Source organism: Bactrocera tryoni, chromosome 1, assembly GCF_016617805.1.
Source record: "Bactrocera tryoni isolate S06 chromosome 1, CSIRO_BtryS06_freeze2, whole genome shotgun sequence".
Lineage (NCBI taxonomy): Eukaryota > Metazoa > Arthropoda > Insecta > Diptera > Tephritidae > Bactrocera > Bactrocera tryoni.
The window spans coordinates 82,694,274-82,717,596 of NC_052499.1; the positions used below are offsets into that span (position 1 = coordinate 82,694,274).

Genomic DNA, 23,323 nt, shown 5'->3' on the forward strand with positions numbered 1-23,323 from the left:
TAGAGTCGGTTCCAAAACAATTTTTACTTCTCGCCTTAGGAAAATTTCTGTGGAATTCTAGGTTGAGTCTTTCTGCATACATAAGTCGTTTCAAACTTATAAATCAACCTACACTTACGGATGGAAGAGAAATGCTTATGTTTTTTTCTCCTGTCTGAAGTTAAATGTAATATCCCGATTCGCTTTTCGAGGTAGTTTAGACCCATACTGTTAAAATCTTGTAGATCTAATTTTGAACTATTCCGTTGCATATGTTATGGTTTTAATTCTCGTTCTCGTTCACATTTGATTTATATGATTCACTTTTCGAAATTAAAAAGACTATATCGCTTTTTCTCAAAAAATAAAATCGTAACAATTGAGTTTAACGTATTAGCTATTGAAAGGCCTTAGGAGATACGAAATATGTACATTATTTCGTATCACAGGTGCCGTTGCTACTGCAATCCTTTGTGTCAAATCACAGTTCTATGCCTTCTTTTTTAGTGCTTAGTTATGACACTTTATTGGTTTTCCTTTAATGGTGTTTTGTGAGCTGTCGGAGTACGTCTATCTGCAATATTGACCTTCCTTGAGCCACAAGAAATAAATGACCTGACGGACGAACAGATAGTTACACGAATTTCACTCGTCTCGTCAACATGATAATTTATATATATTGGGTAGACGAAAAAAGTCTTTTCGTATTTCCAATCAAATTTCCACTTAGTTTTTTATATTCATAATGAACTTTAATGAACCAAATATCTACCATTTTGGTCGACCACTTTTTGCAATTTTTCCGGTAGAGACATTATTGCATCAGTGTACAACTTTTCTGGTTTCTCGGCGAAAAACTGCGACAATTTCTCTTGAAGTCAACTTTACTCTTCTAAGGGAGTTCTGCATTGACCGAAATAATGGTAGTCCGATGGTGCAAGATCAGGGCTACATGGTGGATGCATCAAAACTTCCCAGCCACTCTACGCAGTTTTTGTCGAGTCAATAAAGATATGTGTGGTCTAACGTTGTTCTGATGGAATACAAAGCCCTTTCTGTTGATCAGTTTTGGCCTTTTTTTTCGATTGCTTGATACAATCTCATCATTTGTTGAGAGTAAAATATAGAATCAATGTTCGACCAGGCTGAACCAGCTCATAGTGGATGATTCCTTTTCAACTCCAAATCAAATGGTTCAAAATCGTCTGATGATGAATGCTAAGTTCCTTAGCCATGTCATGACTGCTTATGTGACTGTCCTGGTTAATCTTTTACATAATTTTATCGACTTTTTCAACGATAGGTCGACCAGTATCGTCTCCGTAAAATTCACAGATTTCATTGGTGGCTTGCGTGACATTTATCTCTTTTTTATACAAATACTAGAGGACCTGTCCACGCTTCACTGTGGCTGATACATAGATAATACAACTACTACCATCTATATGATTTCTATTAGTTGGATTATAACTATTAGTCAATGAGATATAGCATTTTTGTGAAGCAACTTGTGTTAGTTTACAAAAAAAAAAATGGATCATAAAGCATTTCGAGTGTTAATAAAGCATTGCTTTCTGGGGAAAGTACTGTTGAATATGAGATCAGGGAAATCCACCGTTCAAAAACTATTTGCTAAACTGGAAACAGGCGGAGTGAGCACCGAGAACAACGTTGTTCTAAAGAGGCGAAGGCTCTGTGAAAAGTGCGTCTAAAGTTCATAATCCAACAAAAACAACGAATAACTGATTCTGAGAAGTGTTTGAGTGCTCTTTATTCGTAATAAAACAGAATTCTTGCGTCGGTGTGTGACAATAGAAACATAGCTCCATCAATTCCCCCTGGAGTGCAATCGACAGTCATTCTAATGGACTCTACATGATGAACCGGCTCTCAAGCGTGGAAAGATGAAAAATTCGGCTGGAAAGGTTATGACATCAGTCTTTTGGGACGCACGTCAACGACTGGTTACTGAGCCAGTTATAATCTATTTCACTGCGTATTTGGTTGCAGTTATTTTCTACTATTTCAAATACTTAGCACTTTTAATACTTTTGAGGAAGAATCTGTTAAAAATGGTACGCGTATATTCAAATGATTCCTACAAACATGAACTTTTAACAAATGCTTATTATTTGAAATATAATTTTTTTATTTATGAGTTGTATTAAATTTTGACATAAAGAGATAAAAGGTATCCTATGTCCTTACCCTGGTTCCAAGCTAATTCCCCACCACTTTTCAGCCAAATCGGTTTAGTCGTTCTTGAGTTATAAATGGTGTAACTAACAAGAACTTTCTTTTATATATATAGATTTCAAAATATTTCATTACTTTCACTAATTTTTTAACAGCTTTAACTTTTTTCAACTTCCCCGAATTTAATTTTTTTTGTTCAATGAAGCTTAAAATCTCACCTTTCCAACACTATATGGTATGAGACAAAATACGAAAAGACTTTTTCGACTAACCAATATATATGTAACTCTATATCTATCTCGATTAGTTCTAGGTGAACAACCGTTAGGTTGAAAAAAAGTTATTATACTATATAGCAACATGTCGTAAGAGTAAAGTTATTCAGTTGTGTTAAATAAATACAAGAAAGTACCCACCCCCATTGAAGTGATTGCAATAACCTGTTTCTCTGCTCTCTGTATATATGGTAGATACGAAATGTTATGATGATTACTAATTGTGTGTTCGCTTCGCCAATCTCCAAGTTTTTCGAAATTGAAGGCGAAAAGGATTTAGTGTTTGAGAGAAGATATTAGCTTCTTTAAAGGCATTTTGAGAGTTGTTTTATTTTAATAATTATTGTAAGGCTTTTTTAACAAGTACATATTATATAAATTCTATTTGAGCCCTTACTGAGCACTTCCTTACGCCTTTGCTATTTATTAAGCTCATTTACTGCCTCAACTTGAGTTAAATGGTTGTAATCGAAAGGATTTTTTTTGCTTGAAGGATATCACATATAATCGTCGCTCAGGGGCTAACAAAGAATCGTTTTGCATATTTTTTCTTTAGTCCACACTTGACAAAGTAAGCTACTAAAATGAAGAACAAAAGCGTAAGAGGAGTACAACAAAAATTTCGATGCCACAACACTTTCATGTGCAACGCAGCAGTGAAGAAACGAGTGGCAAGAAGTATGAACCCGCCCGAAAAAATCACTTTTTTGTGTTGCACACTTGAACTTTTTGCTGTGCATCTCGTTGCAAAAGTTGGCGAGTGGCGTGTGAGTTGTGTGTCACCATCACGTGGCACACGCAGGTTCGCAACACTTAGCTCGTTCTCCTTTTTTCGTTGCGGTCGCTTGCTGCCACTAATGGCCAAATGAAAGTGTGGTGAGTGTGTGTGTGCAGGACAGACATGCACACTAACTGTACATTGGCACCTTCAGTTTTTGGTTACAAGGCTTTGTTGCTTTGCCTATAACCTGAATTGCGATTGCACTTGCGCTCATTGCTTTTGTTTTTTACCCATTTTAAACTTTTACGGAAGTTGACTCTGTTGCGGCCGAAAGTATGAGTAAACGTAAGAAAAAGCAAAATATGAATAGGCAAAGGCAAATGCAAATTGCAACAAAAAAACAAAAAATGACAAAAGCGAGCAAACGCTGAGGAAGCGCATTAAATGTGACGGTTGATGCATGAAATTTAGTGACACGAACCGAAATGCAGCAGTCGGCCTTTGCTTGCATGTGGCACGGGCAGCTGGGCGGCCGAATGGGGTCGACCTGTTGTTGGAGCTGTCAACGAAGCAAGATGTTGGTGAGGGCGCACGCCAGCTCAATGTGAATGTTGCATACTGAAATGAGAATGATGAAATAATTATCGGCCAACCGGGACTTGGCTGGTGGAAGGTTGTGCTTGTAGTGAAGCGGTATTGGGATGGTCCTGTTTAATTTTTAATTTGCAGATTGAATGGGCGGCTAACGAAAGTATTTTTTTTTTTTTGCTTGACGACTAGTTTTTTTTGCTTTTATATAATGACGGCCCGTCTTAAAATCTTTCATTTCAACTGTGATTGTGTCAAAGTTTAGACAATTTAGTTAAAGGACATATTCCTTAAGGTAATGTCAGAATTGGTTTGAGAAAGGTTGCCAGATTTTTTAAATAAAAAAATAAATCCTACTAATTTGCAATTTAAGCTCACTTGTCATTTTTGTTCTCATTCGCAGGAAAATGGAAGATCAGTTCCTGATGTTACCGCCAGCCCTGGTCGTGCGCCTCCTGGTCCCTTGCCGGCGAACCAAATGCAATCGTTGGCCAATCAGCAGCAGCAACAACAATCGCAACATCATCAGCAACAACAACAACATCAGCAGCAGCAACAACAACGACCTGGTGGTAAGGAACCAGTCTTGCTGCAAGGTGACTTTCGCAAGGTGTCGGGTATCAGTTCGGAGATCTTTCGGCAGATAGAAGCAGTCGAAAATGATCATGATCCGAATACGGCAGCCGCGCTGGAGGTGAGTATTTGCGGCATTTGGAGCTTTAGGATACTATTTGATGGTAATTTTTTGTATGGCAGGCGGTGGAGAGAAGAGGTGAAATGATCGTGCGCATTCTGGAGCCGCGTTGCATCGGTGGAAAACAAGCCGTGGAGGCAGCTCACAAATTGCTGTCCAAAGGAGACGCCCGACATACAGTACAGGTAGATGCTTGCTAGTTTAGAGTTTAAAGGATTCTACTTAGCATATTCTACCTACTTCCAGCTTGTTGAGATAGTGAAGCGTCCGGGCCAGACATTGGGTTTATACATACGTGAGGGCAATGGAGCTGACCGCACCGATGGAGTTTTCATCTCTCGAATAGCATTGGAATCTGCAGTTTACAACAGCGGTTGTTTGAGGGTTTGTTAATTTCGCATATCAAACAATAAACTTTAATTATTAAACTCTCGTCTGTAGGTGGGTGATGAAATTTTGGCCGTTAATTTGGTTGATGTAACTCACATGTCCTTGGATGATGTCGTAATTATAATGTCAATTCCCCGGAGACTGGTCTTGGCAATACGCCAAAGACGTGACAGTCGGACTACGGGCTCGCCAGGACCACCAACGTTATCACGGCCCGAACAAAAGCCACCGCCAGTTGTCGTAATCAAACGTGATCTCAGAGATGAAGACTTAGATGAGACAGATCGCATGCCAAGATCCCGATCATCACGCGAAAGACGTACAGGTATTTTGATATCATCCCTAGTAATATTTTATTAACATATGTTTCTCTGTTTTCTTATGTTGCAGGAGATGGACGTGAAATGACCGAGTCTCGCTCTCGTCTCGGTTTGGGTCTGAACAACTATAGCCCGCAATCCGAGCAATTGGACATGTATTACAATACACGCACCGGTGTGAGTGCGATGAATGAGCCACCCAGTTGGGGTTACAAACCACCGCCACCACCTTCGGTAATAACGGAACAGCCTAAAGGTCATGCTTTTGCTCCTTCGCATGCGTACTATCAAAATGCTGGCACCCTGGAGAGTTTAGCTGAGAAAGTGCACGCATTCTATCCCAGTGGCCCTTCCCGTCGTATGTCCACTGGTACTGGTGTTGGTTTAGCGCAACAGCATGCACGCTTTCCGCGATCTGGATCAGATCAACATTTACCACGTGTGGAATATGCAGATTATTCAAATTCTTTAGGTCGTCATTCTTTATTACGGTCCAGCTTGAAACCAGGTACGGGAGCTGCACCCATCGCGGTAGGTGGCACTCTGGGCCGTTATGGCCGTTACGAACCACCGCGTCAATCCTCCAAGTATGCACCGCCAAATATAGGAGCTCAGTCGCTAACACGGCGTTCGCGGCCAAATCTTGATTATTCCAGCGACACAGAGGCAACCATAGGACCACGGCCAAGCTATTATTACTACAACCGACCTGCTGTGGGTAGCATGCCACGCGGCGCCGGTGGAGCAGGTGTCGGTGGAGCCGGCATGCTTGGGGGTGGGCCAGATATGGCTAAATTTAATTCACTGCCACGCGAACGTCCGGGTGTGCGTCTACAAGGTATACGCTCACGCATCGGCGATCGTATAATGGATGAAAGTGACGGTAACATATCGGCACCGGAATTCAATGCACGTCGAGATCGCGATCTGAGATCGCGTATAACGGCGAGTCCTTCAATTTTCACTTCGGACGAGTACCGAGCGTGGTTGAGGCGCGCACCCAGCAGTTCAGCTATAGCGGAGCAAATGCGCATGACGAGGGATCTGCTTAGTCAGCCACGATCACATCGGTTTTCGTGCAGCGCTGAAAATATACACGATGCGTTGAAAAATGTAAGTTCTAATGGCTTAGTTTATAAAGCTTCTCATATTGAAAGCATTTTTTATTTCTAAATTTCAACAGACCGAAAGCATTTACTCCAGTCGAACGGGCATACTCGGAACTGGTACACTAGATCGTCACTTAGGCATGCCGCGTCCAATTTCAGCATTACCAGTCCGCTCGATGTCATCACAACACATTGGAGGACCATCATCGATACGTTCGCCAAGCATACGTCGTATGCGGCAACTACTCGAGCTGTCCGCTGGTCCGGCTAGTCCAAGTGGCAGTATTATGAGTACCGGCGGTCATCAAAGTCCGGCGCCGACGCCCAGCGCCACACTACCCAGAACGCACAGACAAATTGATATTAATCCAGCGGAGTTTGCCAAGTACAAACTCGACAAACCGATAGTCGATATTGGCGGTATATCGGGCATGTTGTGGATTCATTTGCTTGCGGGCCGTGGCTTACGTTCGGCACCCGAACTAAGCGCACAGCACGTTGGTGGCCCACATCATGCTGCCCAAACACAGACACGTGATCTATATTGTGTAATTGAATGTGATCGTGTGCATAAGGCACGCACAGTAGTGCGATCCGGTGATCTACAATTCGACTGGGACGAGTCTTTCGAGTTGGACTTGGTGGGCAATAAGCAACTGGATGTATTAGTTTACTCTTGGGATCCGCAACATCGGCACAAGTTGTGCTATCGTGGTGCCATTTCCTTGTCCATACTGCGACAATCACCGCTACACCAGTTAGCGTTAAAGGTGGAACCACGTGGTACTATTTACATACGTATGCGGCATACAGATCCCATAACGTTATATCGACGACGCGGCCTACCTAGCTTAAGAGCCGGCTATCCCATATTATTCGGCGCCGATTTGGAAACGGTGGTGAATCGTGAGTCTAAAGGCGCTCCCGGTAGTGCTCCTGTGCCAATTGTGTTACGACGTTGCGTCGAGGAAGTGGAGCGGCGTGGCTTGGATATTATTGGTCTGTACCGCTTGTGTGGCTCAGCAACGAAAAAGCGTCTGCTGCGAGAAGCCTTCGAGCGTAATAGTCGAGCCGTGGAATTGAGCCCTGAACATGTTCCTGATATTAATGTTATAACTGGGGTGCTGAAGGACTACCTAAGAGAGTTGCCGGAGCCACTGTTTACGCGTTGTCTTTTCCAGATGACTGTCGATGCTTTGGGTATGTTTATTCATATACAATATGGTATGGTTTGGTATTAATGAAATATTTGGCTTACAGCTGTTTGCCTGCCCGACGACCCCGAGGGCAATGCGAAACTAATGCTCAGCATACTTGATTGCTTGCCTCGTGCAAATAGGGTAAGCGAGACATTATCTTATCATACGCTACTGTACAGTAATACAAATTAATTTTATACGCAGGCAACTTTAGTATTCCTGCTCGATCACTTGTCGCTCGTCGTCTCCAATTCGGAACGCAATAAGATGTCAGCTCAAGCTTTGGCCACCGTTATGGGACCACCATTGATGCTACACGCCGCTAACGCTCAACCCGGTTCGGATATCGACCACGCCCAACCAATTGCCGTGCTGAAATATCTGCTGCAGATTTGGCCGCAGCCGCAGGCACAGCACCACCAAGCGCCCGGCGGCGGTCTCGTTAGCGCGACCGGCATGATGGGCAGCATGGTTGGTGCGGGCGGTGCTCTGGCGGGCGCGGGCAGCATGAGCAACATGGCTGGCGGTGTTTCAGGTAACGTAATTATATTATGTCAATGAGGTTACCACTCCTATCATGCTGTTTAGTTTTGACTCATCAGCGCTTTACTCTGTTAGCAAGTAAATAGCGGCACCAATTTCAATGCGAGCTCACTTTCGTAACTCCATTACAGTTGGCCTCCCAGCCAGCGGTACGTTTTCTCATAATTAAAATGCAGCAATTTCTCAATTTCAAACTCTAACCTCACTTAATTGCGCAAGCAACAGCAAATGCCATCTCATTTATTTATTTCGAAAACTTAATGTTCGTTGTTAGTTTGGGAGTCATTACCGTTAATTTACATACATATTTCTCTGCTTTGCTCATCATCAATATATTTTTCTGTAGCGTTCACTTGCTGATTTACACGCCTTAATAGCGAGCAATTTTCTTCATTCTGAATTCTTATTTCCTAAAAATGCTGTGAGTAAACCTCACACTGTGGTTCTTTTATGAAATAATTCAAAGAAAAAAATAAAATAAAAATAAATAGCAAAAATGTGAATAGTTTGTAACGGAATATTCGTACATGAGTAGTGACGAATGTCCATTAATAAGTTAACCGTTAAGTTCAAATTAATATTGATTAATACAGAGTCCTATGTAGACAGGTCGGCGCGGCGAGTCAACAGGGCAGCGTGGAAGCAAAGTCAGTGCGTTGCAAGCGGACAGACAACTTCTACTGCAGCAGCAGGCGCAGCTCATGGCGGCGGGCAATCTTCTACGCTCGTCCACTTCGGTAACCAACATACTCTCACAAGGCCATCATCCGCTCTCAGCCACAGTCAACAGTCATCTGTATCAATCAGTAGTGGGTCAGTTAGCTCAATCGCCTCGAGCCTTGCAACAAGCGGTGCAACAGGTAAAAATGCCACAACAACAACAACAACAGACAACAGCAAAGTACAGACAACAATTACAGCAAAACAACAACTATAGCAAAAACAACATCAACAAACAAACAAACAGACAATAACAAATAACAACCTATACTCGTACAATAACAACAAGCTTACTTGAAAACCCATTTAACAAGTAACCCAACTTTTTGGACCACGATTTTGTTTTCTAAAAAACAAATTTTCTCTCAGAGTGTTTTAAAGATGCCTCGTATTTTAGTTTTTGATCTACAAAATTTTTTTATGAGCTTTCTGATTTTCTCTTACGGAATATTAAGATCTAGGTTAGAACCTTTCAAACCACTTTTTTCAATTCGGTTTTTTATTTAACAGACATTTTTTATGTATAAAAATTCAACGAGAGGTAAATGATTGCTTCATCTCTCTGTATTCCAGTACCATTTTAAAGCATATTCTAGAAAGTTTCAAAAAAATTCAACTTTTTATATCAAAACAATCTTTGGTACTCTGTAATTACAACCTAAGCGAACTGTAACATTGCAACTTGGCAGCTGACCAAGACCAAAAAAGAATGATATTTATGTTTCCTGTGGTTGTTCTAACGTTGGTCATTATTCTTGCTTTTTCAATGATCTCGTTATTTGTCCCGAAAATTCTTTGGATAATTTTTAAAATAATTATAATTGGGGGGAACTCTGAGATTTTAGCAAGAAAATTCCAAAAGTTCCCATAAAGTACACATAAGACTCTGAAACTGCATCCGTTCTTAATAAAAGTTTTTCATTTGATTTTTCAATAAAAACCAAACCTTAGAACCTTTATAAAAGTTTGTGTTATTAAAGAATTGGTTTAAATGTTTTGTTAATGATTTCACGTGATAAATGTTGTGGCTGACCTCGAGTCACTCTATAGTGTACTTTCAGTGATTTGAGCTTAAACTGCTCCTGTGGAACCTCGATTTAGGGAAACTGAAAATTCGATGCTCAACGAAGCTTGCGATAAAGTAGCTTAACTCACAAAAGGTCGAATATAATTTGTATTGAAAATATTTTCTAAATCCTTTGTATTTCGATGTAATTTGGAGAGGATAAGTAGATATACTAATCTCTTATGCCTCAGTTGGAGAGCTTTTGATAATAAAAAAAAAATTTATAGGATGATTTTAAGTTTTACGGAAAAAATTAAATTGGGTTGTTACCTTATTGAAATGTTGTAACTATCGAAGTTGAGAAAGTGTGCAATACGTTGTTTTTGTTTGAGTTTTTTAATACATCTCACATCAGTTGTATACCAAGAGTTGGTATATTTAAAAAAAACTTAAAATAAATGTATCTGAAGTTGGGGTAAAGAAGTTCATAGATAGATTTTTGAAAATAGTTAACTTGATTGGTTCATATTTTTTTATAACAGGTTTTTCAGTAGCGACTTTACAAAAGTAGACCGATCGGGACAGCAAACGACGTCATATTTTTTCCCTCTCCCTTGACTTTTCTCTTCAGTAAGGCTTGCCATTTCAACAAAGAAAGATATACAATCCAACAACGAGTCGAAATTATTAAAATTTACTACCGAAATTCGGTAGAGCGCTTCGCCCAATTTATGCTCGTCATAATCGTCCTGTTAGATCAATAACTGAGCGTCTAGTGGAAAAAGTTGAATCTACGGGTACTGTACAAAATATTTCCATGCCAGTGAGGCAAAGAAGTGCCCGCAGTGTTGAGAATATTGCTGCCGCTAGCGCATTAATTGAGGAAGACCCAAGTCAGTATCTCCTCACCCGAGCGTTAGGCATCTCTGTGACGAATTTTGGGAAAAGTTCTTGGCCTACATCTTTACACCATGAAATTGACGCAAGAACTGAAGCCGCTTGACCACGAAAATCTTCATATGTTCATGAACTGGGCGGAACAACAACCTGAAAATGAGCCGGATTTTCATCACAAAATAATCTTCTGCGATGAGGCTCATTTCTGGCTGAATGGCTTCGTCAATAAGCAAAATATGCTTTATTGATCAGGCAGAAATCCATACTTACTCCATGAGTCACCATTGCATCCCGAAAAAATTACGTTTTGGGGCAGTTTAAGGGCCGCTAGCGTCATTGGGCCGTACTTCTTTCGTGATTATCAAGATCGGCACGTTACTGTGAATGGTAATCGCTGCTGCTAAATGATAACCGAATATTTTTGGCCTGATTTGGATGATATGGACTTGGACAATATGTGGTTCTAACAAGATGAGGCCACAAGCCACACAGCGAAAGTCACAATCGATTTATTGAAAAGCTTGATGAACGTGTTATCTCACGAAATGGCCTAGTCCATTGGCTGCCTTGCTCGTGCGATTTGACGCAGTTAGACTATGCTAACAAGCTAGCGACAGTTGATGAACTTCGTACGAATATCGAAACTGAAATTGCAGCAGTTTCGCCCGATTTATACTTGGAAGCTGTCGAAAATTGTGCTCAGCGTCTGGACTTTCATTCATCCATATCCCAAACCTTTTTCTTATTGAAAAACCTGTTATTTAGATACCTTTTGATTATACCCTGAATACGCGAACTAGTCCCCTAGTTTTTGAGTTATCATTCTAAAAAATTACACAGGTTATTTTTTTACCAAGAGGCTGCTATTTCGATGGAACCGCTGATATCGGACCACTATAGCACATAGCTGTCATATAAACTAGACGATCGGTATCAAGTACTTGTATGGAAAGCTTTGTCATTTGACAAGATATCTTTACGAAACTTGGCATGGTTTATTGTCTAAGACAGTAATGCAATTTTCGAAGGAATTGTTCCGATAGGACTACTATAGCATATAGCTGCCATACAAACTGACCGATCAAAGGGTTTATAGCTTCGAGTTTTCTTGATTATGCATTTGGCATTTTGTGTTTGATATATGTTTTGAAAAGAATTGTATTAATTGATAAAAATTGTTAGTAGTGTCTTTAAAGGTTGAATATAATTTTTTTAAAAAATCGTGAGCTAATTTCTAGCGCTAGGGAGATGAAAAATTTAATAATTTTCCGCCTTTTTTGTTAGATTATGCTCTAACGTCTTACACCAATATAAAAAAATACTTACATATGTACTAACATGCCTCGAAAAAACGTACCCAACACACATACACATACACAAAAACACACTCTACTATCTACTAATCCTGTTGACCGTTTGTGAATTTGAACGTTACTAATCTTTACTAATTGTTTAATTGCCCATTCTTATTGTCATTGAATTCAGTTCGATTGCATTGATTTCTTTTCTCAACTTCCGTCTGGGAATAAATGATTTTCGCTTTGATTTTATTGCGTAACTGTATACTACTACTTATACATATATGTTTAAGACTACAAAATTTTCCTAATTCAAGTGCAATAATTATCAGTAATTATCGTAATTAGAACATATATGTATACATACATGCAAGCGTACTTAACTACATACCTAACAACAACAACAAAAGCGCATTTGCAATAGGCGTAGAGTAAAGTGTAATCGGTGTGACACAGACACACACATTGCAATCGATGTATGTATGTAGTAGACGTGTTTAACTTACTATCTGTAATTCAAATATACATACAAACGTACTAGTACATGCAATATATATATATACTGAATATGATACATACATACGTAACACGTGTAATACGTGCACATGGGTGTGCGTGTGTGCCCATGGAGCTGATGTGGTAAATAATGTGCATTTGAAGTCGGATATTTAGCATGATTGGCCCACTACTGGTAATATGTATACATACATACAAGCATTAATATATATGTACATAACTACTTAGTTCTTTCGCATTTCCTTCACATTCATACATACATACACACCTAAAATTACTCGCCGTCAATGCAAACTCATTGTTCATGTGCTCGTCCACTAATACATATGTACATATATACCTATGTATGCACGCCAGTCCCTCGCATTACGCTCACAATAATGTTTTGTCATTCATACAAGCCCGCATATACATGCTTAGATGTATGTGCTTACATGTGCATAACATTTCCCTTAAATACGTGTATATATGTAACGCTATTAGAACTTAGCTGTACCTACATATACATACATACAAGCGCGTACACACATTCTAAATCTCACCAGCGGAAAGCATGTGTAGTATGTACAATTAGAGGCGCTATACGCTCTCCTACATATAATTAACCACATATATATTACTATACATACAGTTATAAAAACATGTACATACAATGTCCCAAAGTTACAACTTTTCACCAGCACACGCGTGTGTTCCTTCTTGTCTTCAACTACCTTGGCAGGGCAACAAAAAATTCTACTTTATACAAATGCTTATTGTGTGTTCCTTTCTTGCTACTTGCGAACATATGTCCATGCTTGTCTAGCCTTCTCAAATATCTGTATCTGTTGAACTCATGCGTACTCGGTATGGGTATGTACTTATGTCAAATGAAACTTTACAGACCTACATAATATGATATAAGTACATATATGTATATACAACACACTTTTCTTTTACTTTTTACTTTTTGCTTTTTACTTTAATTATGACTATTATTTTTTATTAAGTATGCAAAAATTAAGCAGACATAGTATTTGTATGTACGATGTTTCCTCGTTAAGTAATGGTGCAGGAAATCCTTCAAGGTGTACGTTGCGTATACGTAACCACGCATTTAATTTTTCCTATGCTATTCAAAACTTTTTAATTTACGAAAAATATTATATACCGTCAATTAAAATGCAAAATAACGAAGCATTACTTTTCATAAGTTTACAGGCGAAGGAAAAACGATATAAGGAAACCGCTCATATTCAAACGAAATTTGAGTTTTGGTTATAAAACGGTTATATATTGGTTACCATACACTCATATTGAAACAAAATTGAATTTTGATTATGAAACGGTTATAATATAGGTCATCATGCACTCATATTAAAACAAAATTTGAGTTGTGCTTATAAAATGGTTATAAACTGGTTATTATATCTGACAAAGAATTTCGATTTGGTTATAAAATGGTTATAGATTGGTTATCATACACTCATATTTAAACAAAATTTGGGTTTTGGTTATAAAATGGTTATATAGTGGTTATATCTGACAGCGGAAGCTGAAAACTTTATGCTACATACCTGTAATATGATCTAGTGAATCGTAAGTAATAAAAAAATCAATTTCGATTTTTTGGTGATACGTTGTTTTGCATTTTAGGTGACGATATGTTTGTTTTTTAACATTTGATATTTAATCTTTAATTTTTTTTTTAAATATTTACATTCAGATAAGTGTTTATTTAAATACATAAATTTCGAATTTTTCAACTTTTCCGTGAACAAAAGATTTTTTTTTTACTTTTTGTTAAAAATTTTATATTATCTTGTTTGCAATAAGAAGCCGTGTTATCGCGTATAGGGGTGGCACTTTTCGACTGGATAACTCTATTTCTGAAAAAATCATAAAACCCTTAAGTAAGAAAGTTTTGTGCATTTTAGGTGAACCTTAAGTTGCAAATTTTGATCCTTTTCTGAAAGACTAATTCGGCAACAACAACTTCATAATAGTATGTTCGTAGTTTGTTCCAATAACAGCTCAGTTGAAAAGTCCCCGGCCTGACACATAGATGGCGCTACTAAACTCCTTAAATCCATATGAATTTTAGTTAGCCCTAATACCATGTTCAGATCGAAAATTTGAAAGGATTAGATTGCATTTAAGCCCTTCACTAATCAGCCCGTTCTCACTGCCGTTGGGAAGATGAAAAACCAGCTGTTTTTGCCATTCAAGAATTCACATCGCTCAATATTTATCAAAAGAAAACATTGTCATATATTATTTTGTAATAAAAGTTGTATTCTTTAAAATATTTTCCATAAATGGAAATAAGGGACGCATTTATTCATTTGAGATATCGATTTTCAGGTGAAATTAGATTCATTGCTGTAAAAAAACAAAAATATTATTTTTGAAGAAAAAAAAAAACAGTTGAAGCAAAAAATTAGCCTTGGTGACGAGTTTCCGGACACTACCTCCCGTTGAACTGAACGAGTACATCATATAACTCACTAATATTTGGCCATGAGAAAGCTTAGTACAAAAACGGGGCCGCGCGAGTTCACTTTTGGCCAAATACAAACACGAGTTGATGATTCGAAGTAGTGTTTAGAGTACTTCAAGCGCAATAAATCTGAATTTTTGCATGGATATGTGATAATGGATGAAACATGGCTCCATCATTTCATTCCGAAGCACAATCAACAGTCGGATGACAAGGTTATGCCGTCCGTATTTTGGAATGCGATTGAAATAATTTTTATTGAGTGTCTTGAAATTAGAAGAACCATCAACAGCGACTATTACATGGCGTTATTGGACATTTTGAAACACGAAATCGCTGAGAAACGGTAGCATTTGAAGAAAAAGTGAACGCTGTTTTGACAAGACCGTGTCATAAGGCAGTGAAAATGATAGCGAAAATCCATTAACTGGGATCCAAATTGCCTCCGCATTCACCGTATTCTGCAGATGTGTTCCCCAGCGACTGTTTTCTGTCCTCAGATCTCAAAATAATGCTCGTTTTGGAAGACATTTTTGTTCAATGAAGACGTGATCATCGAAATTGAGATCGATTTTGAAATAGAAGACAACTCATACTACAAAAATGGTATCGAAAATTTAGAGGGTCACTAGATTCAGTGTATTTCCATTGAAGGGAACTATGTTGGAAAAAAACGAATTTTGCCAGAATATGTGGTTTACTATGGTTGGCCGGGGACTTCTCAATTGACCTTTTCTTCGACCTTTTATTACATTTTTTTTTTCTCAATAAAACTAGAGAAGTTTGGTCCCATAACGACTGCAGGTTGTTCTAGAGTTCACAGTAAAGGCGAAAGTTGTGCCAATACTTTAATGTTTTGCTCAAAAACATTATGTATCTTACTTTTCTGCTACCAAAATAGCGAAACTACAACTATAGATTTTCAAGCAGGACTCCTCTTATATTAGGATATATTAAGTTGCTCTCATGCCCTCCAAAAATAACTCCCGTGGCGGAAAAGCGCATGAGAGGTTTATGAGAGCACTCTCAGTAACAAAATGCGCTCTCTCATTCCAGATCCATATTATTTATATTAGTCTTAATAAGACGGAGCTAAATTTTTCATAATAAAAAAAAATATTATTTTTGGTTAAGAGTGTATTTTTTTTAAAAAGGTATTCACTTAAAATTTTGTTTTTAGAAAATATTTTATTTACTTTTGGAATTATGTTCCTATAAAATGAATTTTTGTTGGAAAATATTTGTTTTAAATTTTTCGTAAAATGTTTACATAACATCGTTTTTTTACAAAATATATTATTTTTATTTTTCCAAAGATTTTTAGCAAAAATAATTTTAGAATTAAATGATAAAAATAAATTATTTATTCTAAAATATTTTTTTTTTTTGTTTTAAATTTTTGCTCGAACACGAAACCTCTCTTATTTTTCTACTGCTCAAATAGCGAAACTAAAACGGCTAAATATTTTAATGCTTTCAAGCCCTCCAAAAGTAACTCCCGTGACGGAAAAGCGCATGAGAGCTTTATGAAAGAACTCTCAGTAACAAAATGCGCTCTGTCATTCATTCATATGGCAAATTGTAAACATGCGAAACTAAATTTTTCATAATAAAAAAATATTATTTTTATTCTCTTATAGACTTACTTTATATACAAATAGAATTATAAAAAATTTATTTCAACATATTTTTGGTCTTGTAGCCTATGCTAATTTACTAACTAAAGACACTTACATTACAAATAAAATCACATAACTCATACATATTGGCTGAGAGTTAAGAACAAATAGAGACAAAATTCTCAAAAGACATCACATCTAATTACCGTCATACAAATTGGCAACATTCAAAAGCGCATTCTTCAAAGCACAACGCATTTGCATGACATTAAGGCACACGGAGCTTTGAAAAATTGACCAACCCCCACACACAAACACAACCGCACCTGTTTGCATACATTGTTGTTATTGCTAAAATTAGTGAACACCTAAATTCGCACCAAATGTTGTCTTCACTGCACTTGTTAACGGACAGTTTACCCCCGCACTGAGCACCATCCAACAACAACAACAACCATAACCTTGACATTACTACGTGTCTAGCACTTAGTTGTGGCACTTGATTGGCAACTTAGTGAAAAGCGAAATTTTATTGACATGAAAATGAAATTCTTGTTGTGCATTCACCTCCTAATTCATCCAGCACGCTTCATGAACCCAACGAAACTTGTTTAACCTTACATATTTTGCATTTCAATTGAACACACACTTTGCGTACATAATGTTTATCGAACGTATTTGTTTTTGTTTTCTTTCTTTTGCGTGTAATTGTAGCCCCATCAATTGGCGGGCTCAGCGGCCTCAGCAATTCTCGACCAATCGCCACTGCCACTTCCAGGCACACCCTCCCCCGGCAGTAGTTCGGCATCGACCGGTTCCGGCTCGGGATCCGGTAAAAGTATGTAGCACTGAAGATAAACAAAATCAAGTTACATTATTCAACCTTGTTCACTGAGCAATTTACCTTAGGTACTGATACAATAAAACGTGGTGCGTCGCCCTCCTCGGTCAAACATGTGAAAATACAAGAATCCGCCAGTACGTATTCCATGACACAGAAAAAACTCACAAAAGACTCGCCAATCGATGACACTTCATTTCCGTTAACCAGTGCCGAAGCAGCAGCATCAACAGCGCCAACAAGAAAAGGTGTCGAATTTTACGAACCGCACAAACCTCATACGAAGAGTGACGAGATCAGCAGTTACTCGAAATATGGCGAGTTGGGCGCAAAAACACGCACATCCTACAGCGACACGAGCACTTATGGTACGGGTGCTGGCATTGGCGCAAGTAAAACGGCACTTTCGAGTCTCTCCACTGAAGATTACAAAGCGATGCGTAATAAATCGAGCGCCACATCATCATCCTCCTCATCACAAGCGACGGTTTTGAGTGCGGCAGGTTCCACTGCCACCTCAGCCCCGACCACATCGTCGGATGACTCGGATGACCTTATATCATATAAGTCCTCAGCATCAACGAACGCATTGTTGGCACAATCGCAAGCAATGACCACATCCCAGCTCATGTCTAAGTATCTTAAGCGGGAGCCGCGCGTACAGTTTACGCCAATCAAATCACCTGATTCACCATCGCCACCGGGTAGTGATGGTCTGCCTAAAGGCGTTTACCACCTAACGACATCGAACAGTAAAACGCCCGCTTCTACGGGCGCCATTAGTAAACATTCCGCGCCGAGTTCGAGCGATCCCAATGGCAGCAGCAATCATAAGGGCTCATCACCGTCTAGGCAAGTCAGCGGCAAGGAAGCATCATCATCATTATCAACGTCACTGGTGTCGACTGGTAGGCGACTATTCGACAGTTTGGCATCATCAGAAGCCGAGGCACGACCTCAAGCGGGGGCCAGCAGCACAACAACAACAGCAGCAACGTCTGCAACATATAACGATAGTAAAAGTGTAGCAAGTAGTCACATTAGCAATAAGCAACAAAGTTCAGAACACAGAAGTTATGGTAGTAGTCTGTTTGGTAGTAGCGCGCAGGCTGGCACAAGTCCATTCGCCACGGCCAACGGCAATGGTAATGGCGGCGGCGGCTCAGCGTCCAACGGCACTCACAATGCCATGCACTTGTACGGCACGTTGCCCAAAAATGGTCCGGCGGCCAATGCAACAAGTAACGGTTCCTCTGGCGGCGCTGGTGGCATGTACGGTTCCACCACATCCGCCTCATACTATTCGACATCGTCATCGTCGGGTGCGCACACAGCCAGTAGTAGCGGTGTGAGCTCAATGACTGGTTCCACCACCAGCTACGACTACTACACGCCCGGTTCGGCTTCGTATACGTCGGCGGCTAGCACGCGCTCTTACGGTAATGGCGGTGGCAATGGGGGCGGTGGTAATTACCACACTTTGGGTACATACAGGGTGCAGTATGCCGCCACTAATCCCTTTTTGGAAGCATTCGATGCGCCTGGCAATGGTGGCGGCGCTGGTAACGGGGGCAACGGCGCGGGCAATGGTAATCGCAGTAGTAGCAATAATGGTGGTAATGGACAGCAGCAGGGTAATGGTAATAGCGGTAGTAGTAGTCACAATCGAACATCGCTCTTGGCTGCCTTACATGGTAGCGACTCGAAGAACGGCAGTGATGAGTTTGACGATCTGAAGTGAAAGCTTAAACGAAATAACGAAGTGTGGGCGCACGATTTTCATACAGCATTGCTTGGTGTGCTTAAAAGCGGTTGAATTTATAGCTTTTTAGTACAATGAAGCATTATTTTGATATGAAATTTAAACCGTTTTTTGAGTTGTTTCACATTTTAGTTTCGAAATTTACTTTCAAAACCAAGGAAATATTTTCTGTGGACATTTTGGTGTGAGCAAGTGCGAAATTGTTCTTGTTCACAGTTCTTGTGTTCTTCGAAGCGTAATTAAGAAGTAGAGTAAAGTAAAGAAAGTAGAAAAAGTGAAAGAGAAAGCTTACATATTCATTTCGATTAGATTTTGAAATAGATTTGTATCTGTTGCTTGACTGACGGTTTCTAACTGACTAGTTGACTGTTGGGTCCTTAAAAATGTCAAATAAGCTGGCAGCTGACAGTTGGTGATCTTCCAAACGTAGAAAAGCTGACAATTGATAGTTTAAGGGGTTTTATTTCTACAGGAAATTTGCTCTAAGAGTATAAATCTAAAAAGTTAAGTATAATTATTTTTGTTTTGTATTTTTTGAAAATTGTTTTTTTTTTTTATTTTTTAATTTTTACACAAAAAATAAATTTTTTCTTTTGGGAAAATTTTTTTTTTGTAATTTTTGGAAATATTTTGAAATAAATTAATTTTTTAGAATTTTTGGAAAGATGTTCACATAAAATAATTGTTTTTAATTTAAAAAAAATGTTCATAATTAATTTTTAAAAAATATTTTTTTTCTACTTAAAAAAAGTTGGGTAATACTGAGCAACTTAGTCATGGAATTCGAGTGCCCTGCACGTTTTTTTATAAAAAAAATTTAAAACAAAATACACCTAATAAACAAAAACAATAATTTTTAGTTAAAAGTAAACTGAACGAAAAACCGCACGCGATCACGTGTGCGCACACATACATACGTACATTTGTATATACCGTTGACTTTTTTAAATGTTTACACTTTTACAAATTTACAAAAACAAAAAAGAAAACATGGTAAACAACAAATATTAAAAGGTCTGGCAAGCAAACAGCATTTTGGTTAAAATTGAAATAAAATAATTAAACTAAATTAAATAAGAATTATGCAAATTAAAGCGAGCGAGTAACAAGCTATAAATGTTTTAGGTGTGACAACAGCAGCAAGTTATATATAAATACCAACATATGTATGTATACAAGCATATATTATTAAAATTAAAAAATTAAAAAAAAAAAATGATAAAATAAAATTTAAAGACGTCTGCTGAACCTTGAACAACCAACCGTATACACCAAGCGATGCGAAAACGAATTTTCAATACATAAAATATGCTGCTTTATTTGTGTGTCTACAGATTTGTTTTTGGTTTTGTTTGGGTTCGACGGTTAACTCGCAGAATTATTAAAAATAAAACAGAAAAAAATTATTCATAATTTATTAAATAAATAAATAAAATGCAAACAATGAAAGCGTGGCAATCTAAGATAAATACACAGACTTATTCCGATGTAATAGGCATATAGGAACTCAGATATAGTATATAAATATATATACAATACATACAACATATGGTACATAGCAAGCGTAAAGGCAAAGTGCATAATTATATACATACATACATACATAGCTACAAATTAATCTCTATAAATATACATTTATGCATACATAGTATATACAAACATAAACTAGACTTTTTTGAATTTTCTAAAATTTAACTTATTCTTATATACACAACAGACTAACGGTGCAACGGCATACGAGCTGCATACGCTGACCGAAATAGATACGAAGACAAATGAGACAGTTGCGGACGAATGCCTCAAATGACTCTACTAACCAACAACTAACTACAAGCAAACACACAGCAAAAAGGAAATAGTAAAAAAGAAAAACAAAAATTAAAAAAAAATAGTTTTACAAATTTATTTTATATGAACTTGTGAATTTTTGACAACTTTATTGCTTCTTCTACATACATACTAACAAACTATATAAGTAATAGTATATAATATATTTAACAAATACAAAACCAACAAAGTAAATAATATACATAAAGTGTCTAACCAAAGCAACTTTTGTATTTACATACTCCACTCTCCCTTTTGACTACATTTCACTACATATATACAAACATAGTACATACGTGTACTTGCCACTTTTTACTGTACATACATACACACTTAAATATAAATATAATTTCTCAGCAGAAGGTAGAAATTATTTTCTATCCCTGAAAGCTAAGACCAACAGTTTACTAACAACTCGCTCTCTTAAGCATTGGTCCGAGCAAGACACGTGTGAAGTGAAGAGTAAATGCAAATCATAGTGAAAATAACAAATTTAAATCCGAAATTACCAACAGTATTCGCTAACGGGCGTCGCTGCCAGTCGCGCGCCCGAATGCACACAGACGACAATTACAGTTTAACGGTTGATAACAGTATTTAAAAGCTACAAAAAAGTTGTAAAAAACGTAAATTAAAAGAAATTTAAGCAATTTATAGGTTTTTATGCAACAAAAATCAAATAGCATTAGTCCCAACAAGTCCTTCATAGCAACTAACGAAAGCCCTAAATGACCGCAGTCTTTATAAAAAATTGTAAAAAATTAAAGAAATTAATAAAAAACGCAAACACCCAGACAACTTGCCGAAATTCGCATTATTTACGAAAATCTCTAGGCGTCACTTAACCACATACAAACATACTTACATACAAACAAACATACGAACTCATCACACTCCCACTCAGCGTTCTCCTCGGCATGCATACGAGTCCCATACATTATCATAGCATAGCATAGCGTACTTCAACTGACAAGCAACAACAAGAACCTTACCTTAACCGAACCGCATTCCGCAACTTATATTACAATCCAACTAAAATCTAAAATTAATATATAATTAAAAAAATTACAAATACTTATATATACATACCATATACTATACAATATACAAGCATACATATGTATATTCGACTAAATTAATTATATATAGTATACATACATATACAATACACGACTATACAATATACAAGCATTTGTCGGCTAAAGAAGGTGAGCAAAACAAAAAACCGCGAAAGCAAAGAAAACAAAAATCCGAAATCCAATAAAAAAAAGTTATGCTAATACGGATATTATATACAGACTAGGTACTACGTATAGCCTGCTACTGCGGAACTAAGCTAGTGGATGAGGAATATTTTGAGTGGTTAATGCGAGCACTGGGAGAACAGAGCAAACGCTTGACTGAACGACAGCGCAGGTGGGCGTGTCGATGGTAACAGAATAGGCTCTCTGGCAACTGGCGTATATGCGAAACGAAAATTTCAAGAATTTATCTTTATAATTAGCAGATATACATATAAATGATATATAAAATAGCAAACAAAGAAAATGAAAATAAAATAGACACGTACATACATACTTACATACACGTGAGACACGAACGTCAGTTGAATATGAATAAAGTCTGATATACATACAAACATGTACTATGTAAATGTACTAAACTAAATACATATATATACATGAAAACATAGATATGCATATAACAATACATATAGTGTGTAAGCGTGTACACAAATGTTGCGAAACCAAAAGACGAAACGAAACGAAGAGTGTGTATTAGGAGAATACAATGAAATCCATAGATATAACTGTAGTTACATATGTTTCAAGTGCAACATATTTGCTTATTTCAATTTTGTGCGGGGAGAGTGTTATCAAGAGACATATTTTTCAAATTTGTAGTTTTTAGAAATTTTGTTAAAAAGACTGTTTTTTTACTTCATGACTTATTCACAAAGCTACGATCCAAAAGACAAGCGTTTTTTCAATTATTTTGTAGCTTTAGTTTAATGCCAGCAATATTGGAATGATGAGTTCAGTCAATTCGTCAAAAAATTTTTCGCTATTTTCAGTTCCAATTTACACATAAATCTTTTCTTTATTTGTCTAAGGTATAAATTTCCTTTATTTTCTTAGAGAAAGCAAAAGCTCTGAAAAGCTTCTCAAAAGCTCGAGAAAGCTGTGTAGCTCTGAAAGCTTTATGAAATTTTTTAACTCAGAGCTGATGTTATTCCATGAAAACCTTCTCAAAAGCTGGTGAAAATTTGACAAAAGCTCTGAAAAGCTTTACGAAAATTTTTTAAATTTATAACTTAAGACTGATGTCATTTTATGAAAAACTT

At 37.7% G+C, this 23,323-nt stretch overlaps 1 protein-coding gene across 1 annotated transcript in view; it reads left to right on the plus strand.

The window, feature by feature from the left end:
• The window catches only part of LOC120766418 (rho GTPase-activating protein 100F), a 93,290-nt gene extending 73,686 nt beyond the window's left edge, over positions 1-19,604 (plus strand). The window contains exons 3-13 of the mRNA XM_040091881.1: positions 4,163-4,453; positions 4,516-4,638; positions 4,700-4,837; positions 4,895-5,168; positions 5,234-6,276; positions 6,347-7,472; positions 7,533-7,612; positions 7,676-8,006; positions 8,624-8,874; positions 17,264-17,387; positions 17,459-19,604. Coding sequence (XP_039947815.1) covers positions 4,163-4,453; positions 4,516-4,638; positions 4,700-4,837; positions 4,895-5,168; positions 5,234-6,276; positions 6,347-7,472; positions 7,533-7,612; positions 7,676-8,006; positions 8,624-8,874; positions 17,264-17,387; positions 17,459-19,131 — 5,454 coding nt within the window. The 3' untranslated portion in view covers positions 19,132-19,604. The remainder of the gene's footprint in view (positions 1-4,162; positions 4,454-4,515; positions 4,639-4,699; positions 4,838-4,894; positions 5,169-5,233; positions 6,277-6,346; positions 7,473-7,532; positions 7,613-7,675; positions 8,007-8,623; positions 8,875-17,263; positions 17,388-17,458) is intronic.
• Positions 19,605-23,323: the final 3,719 nt, after the last annotated feature.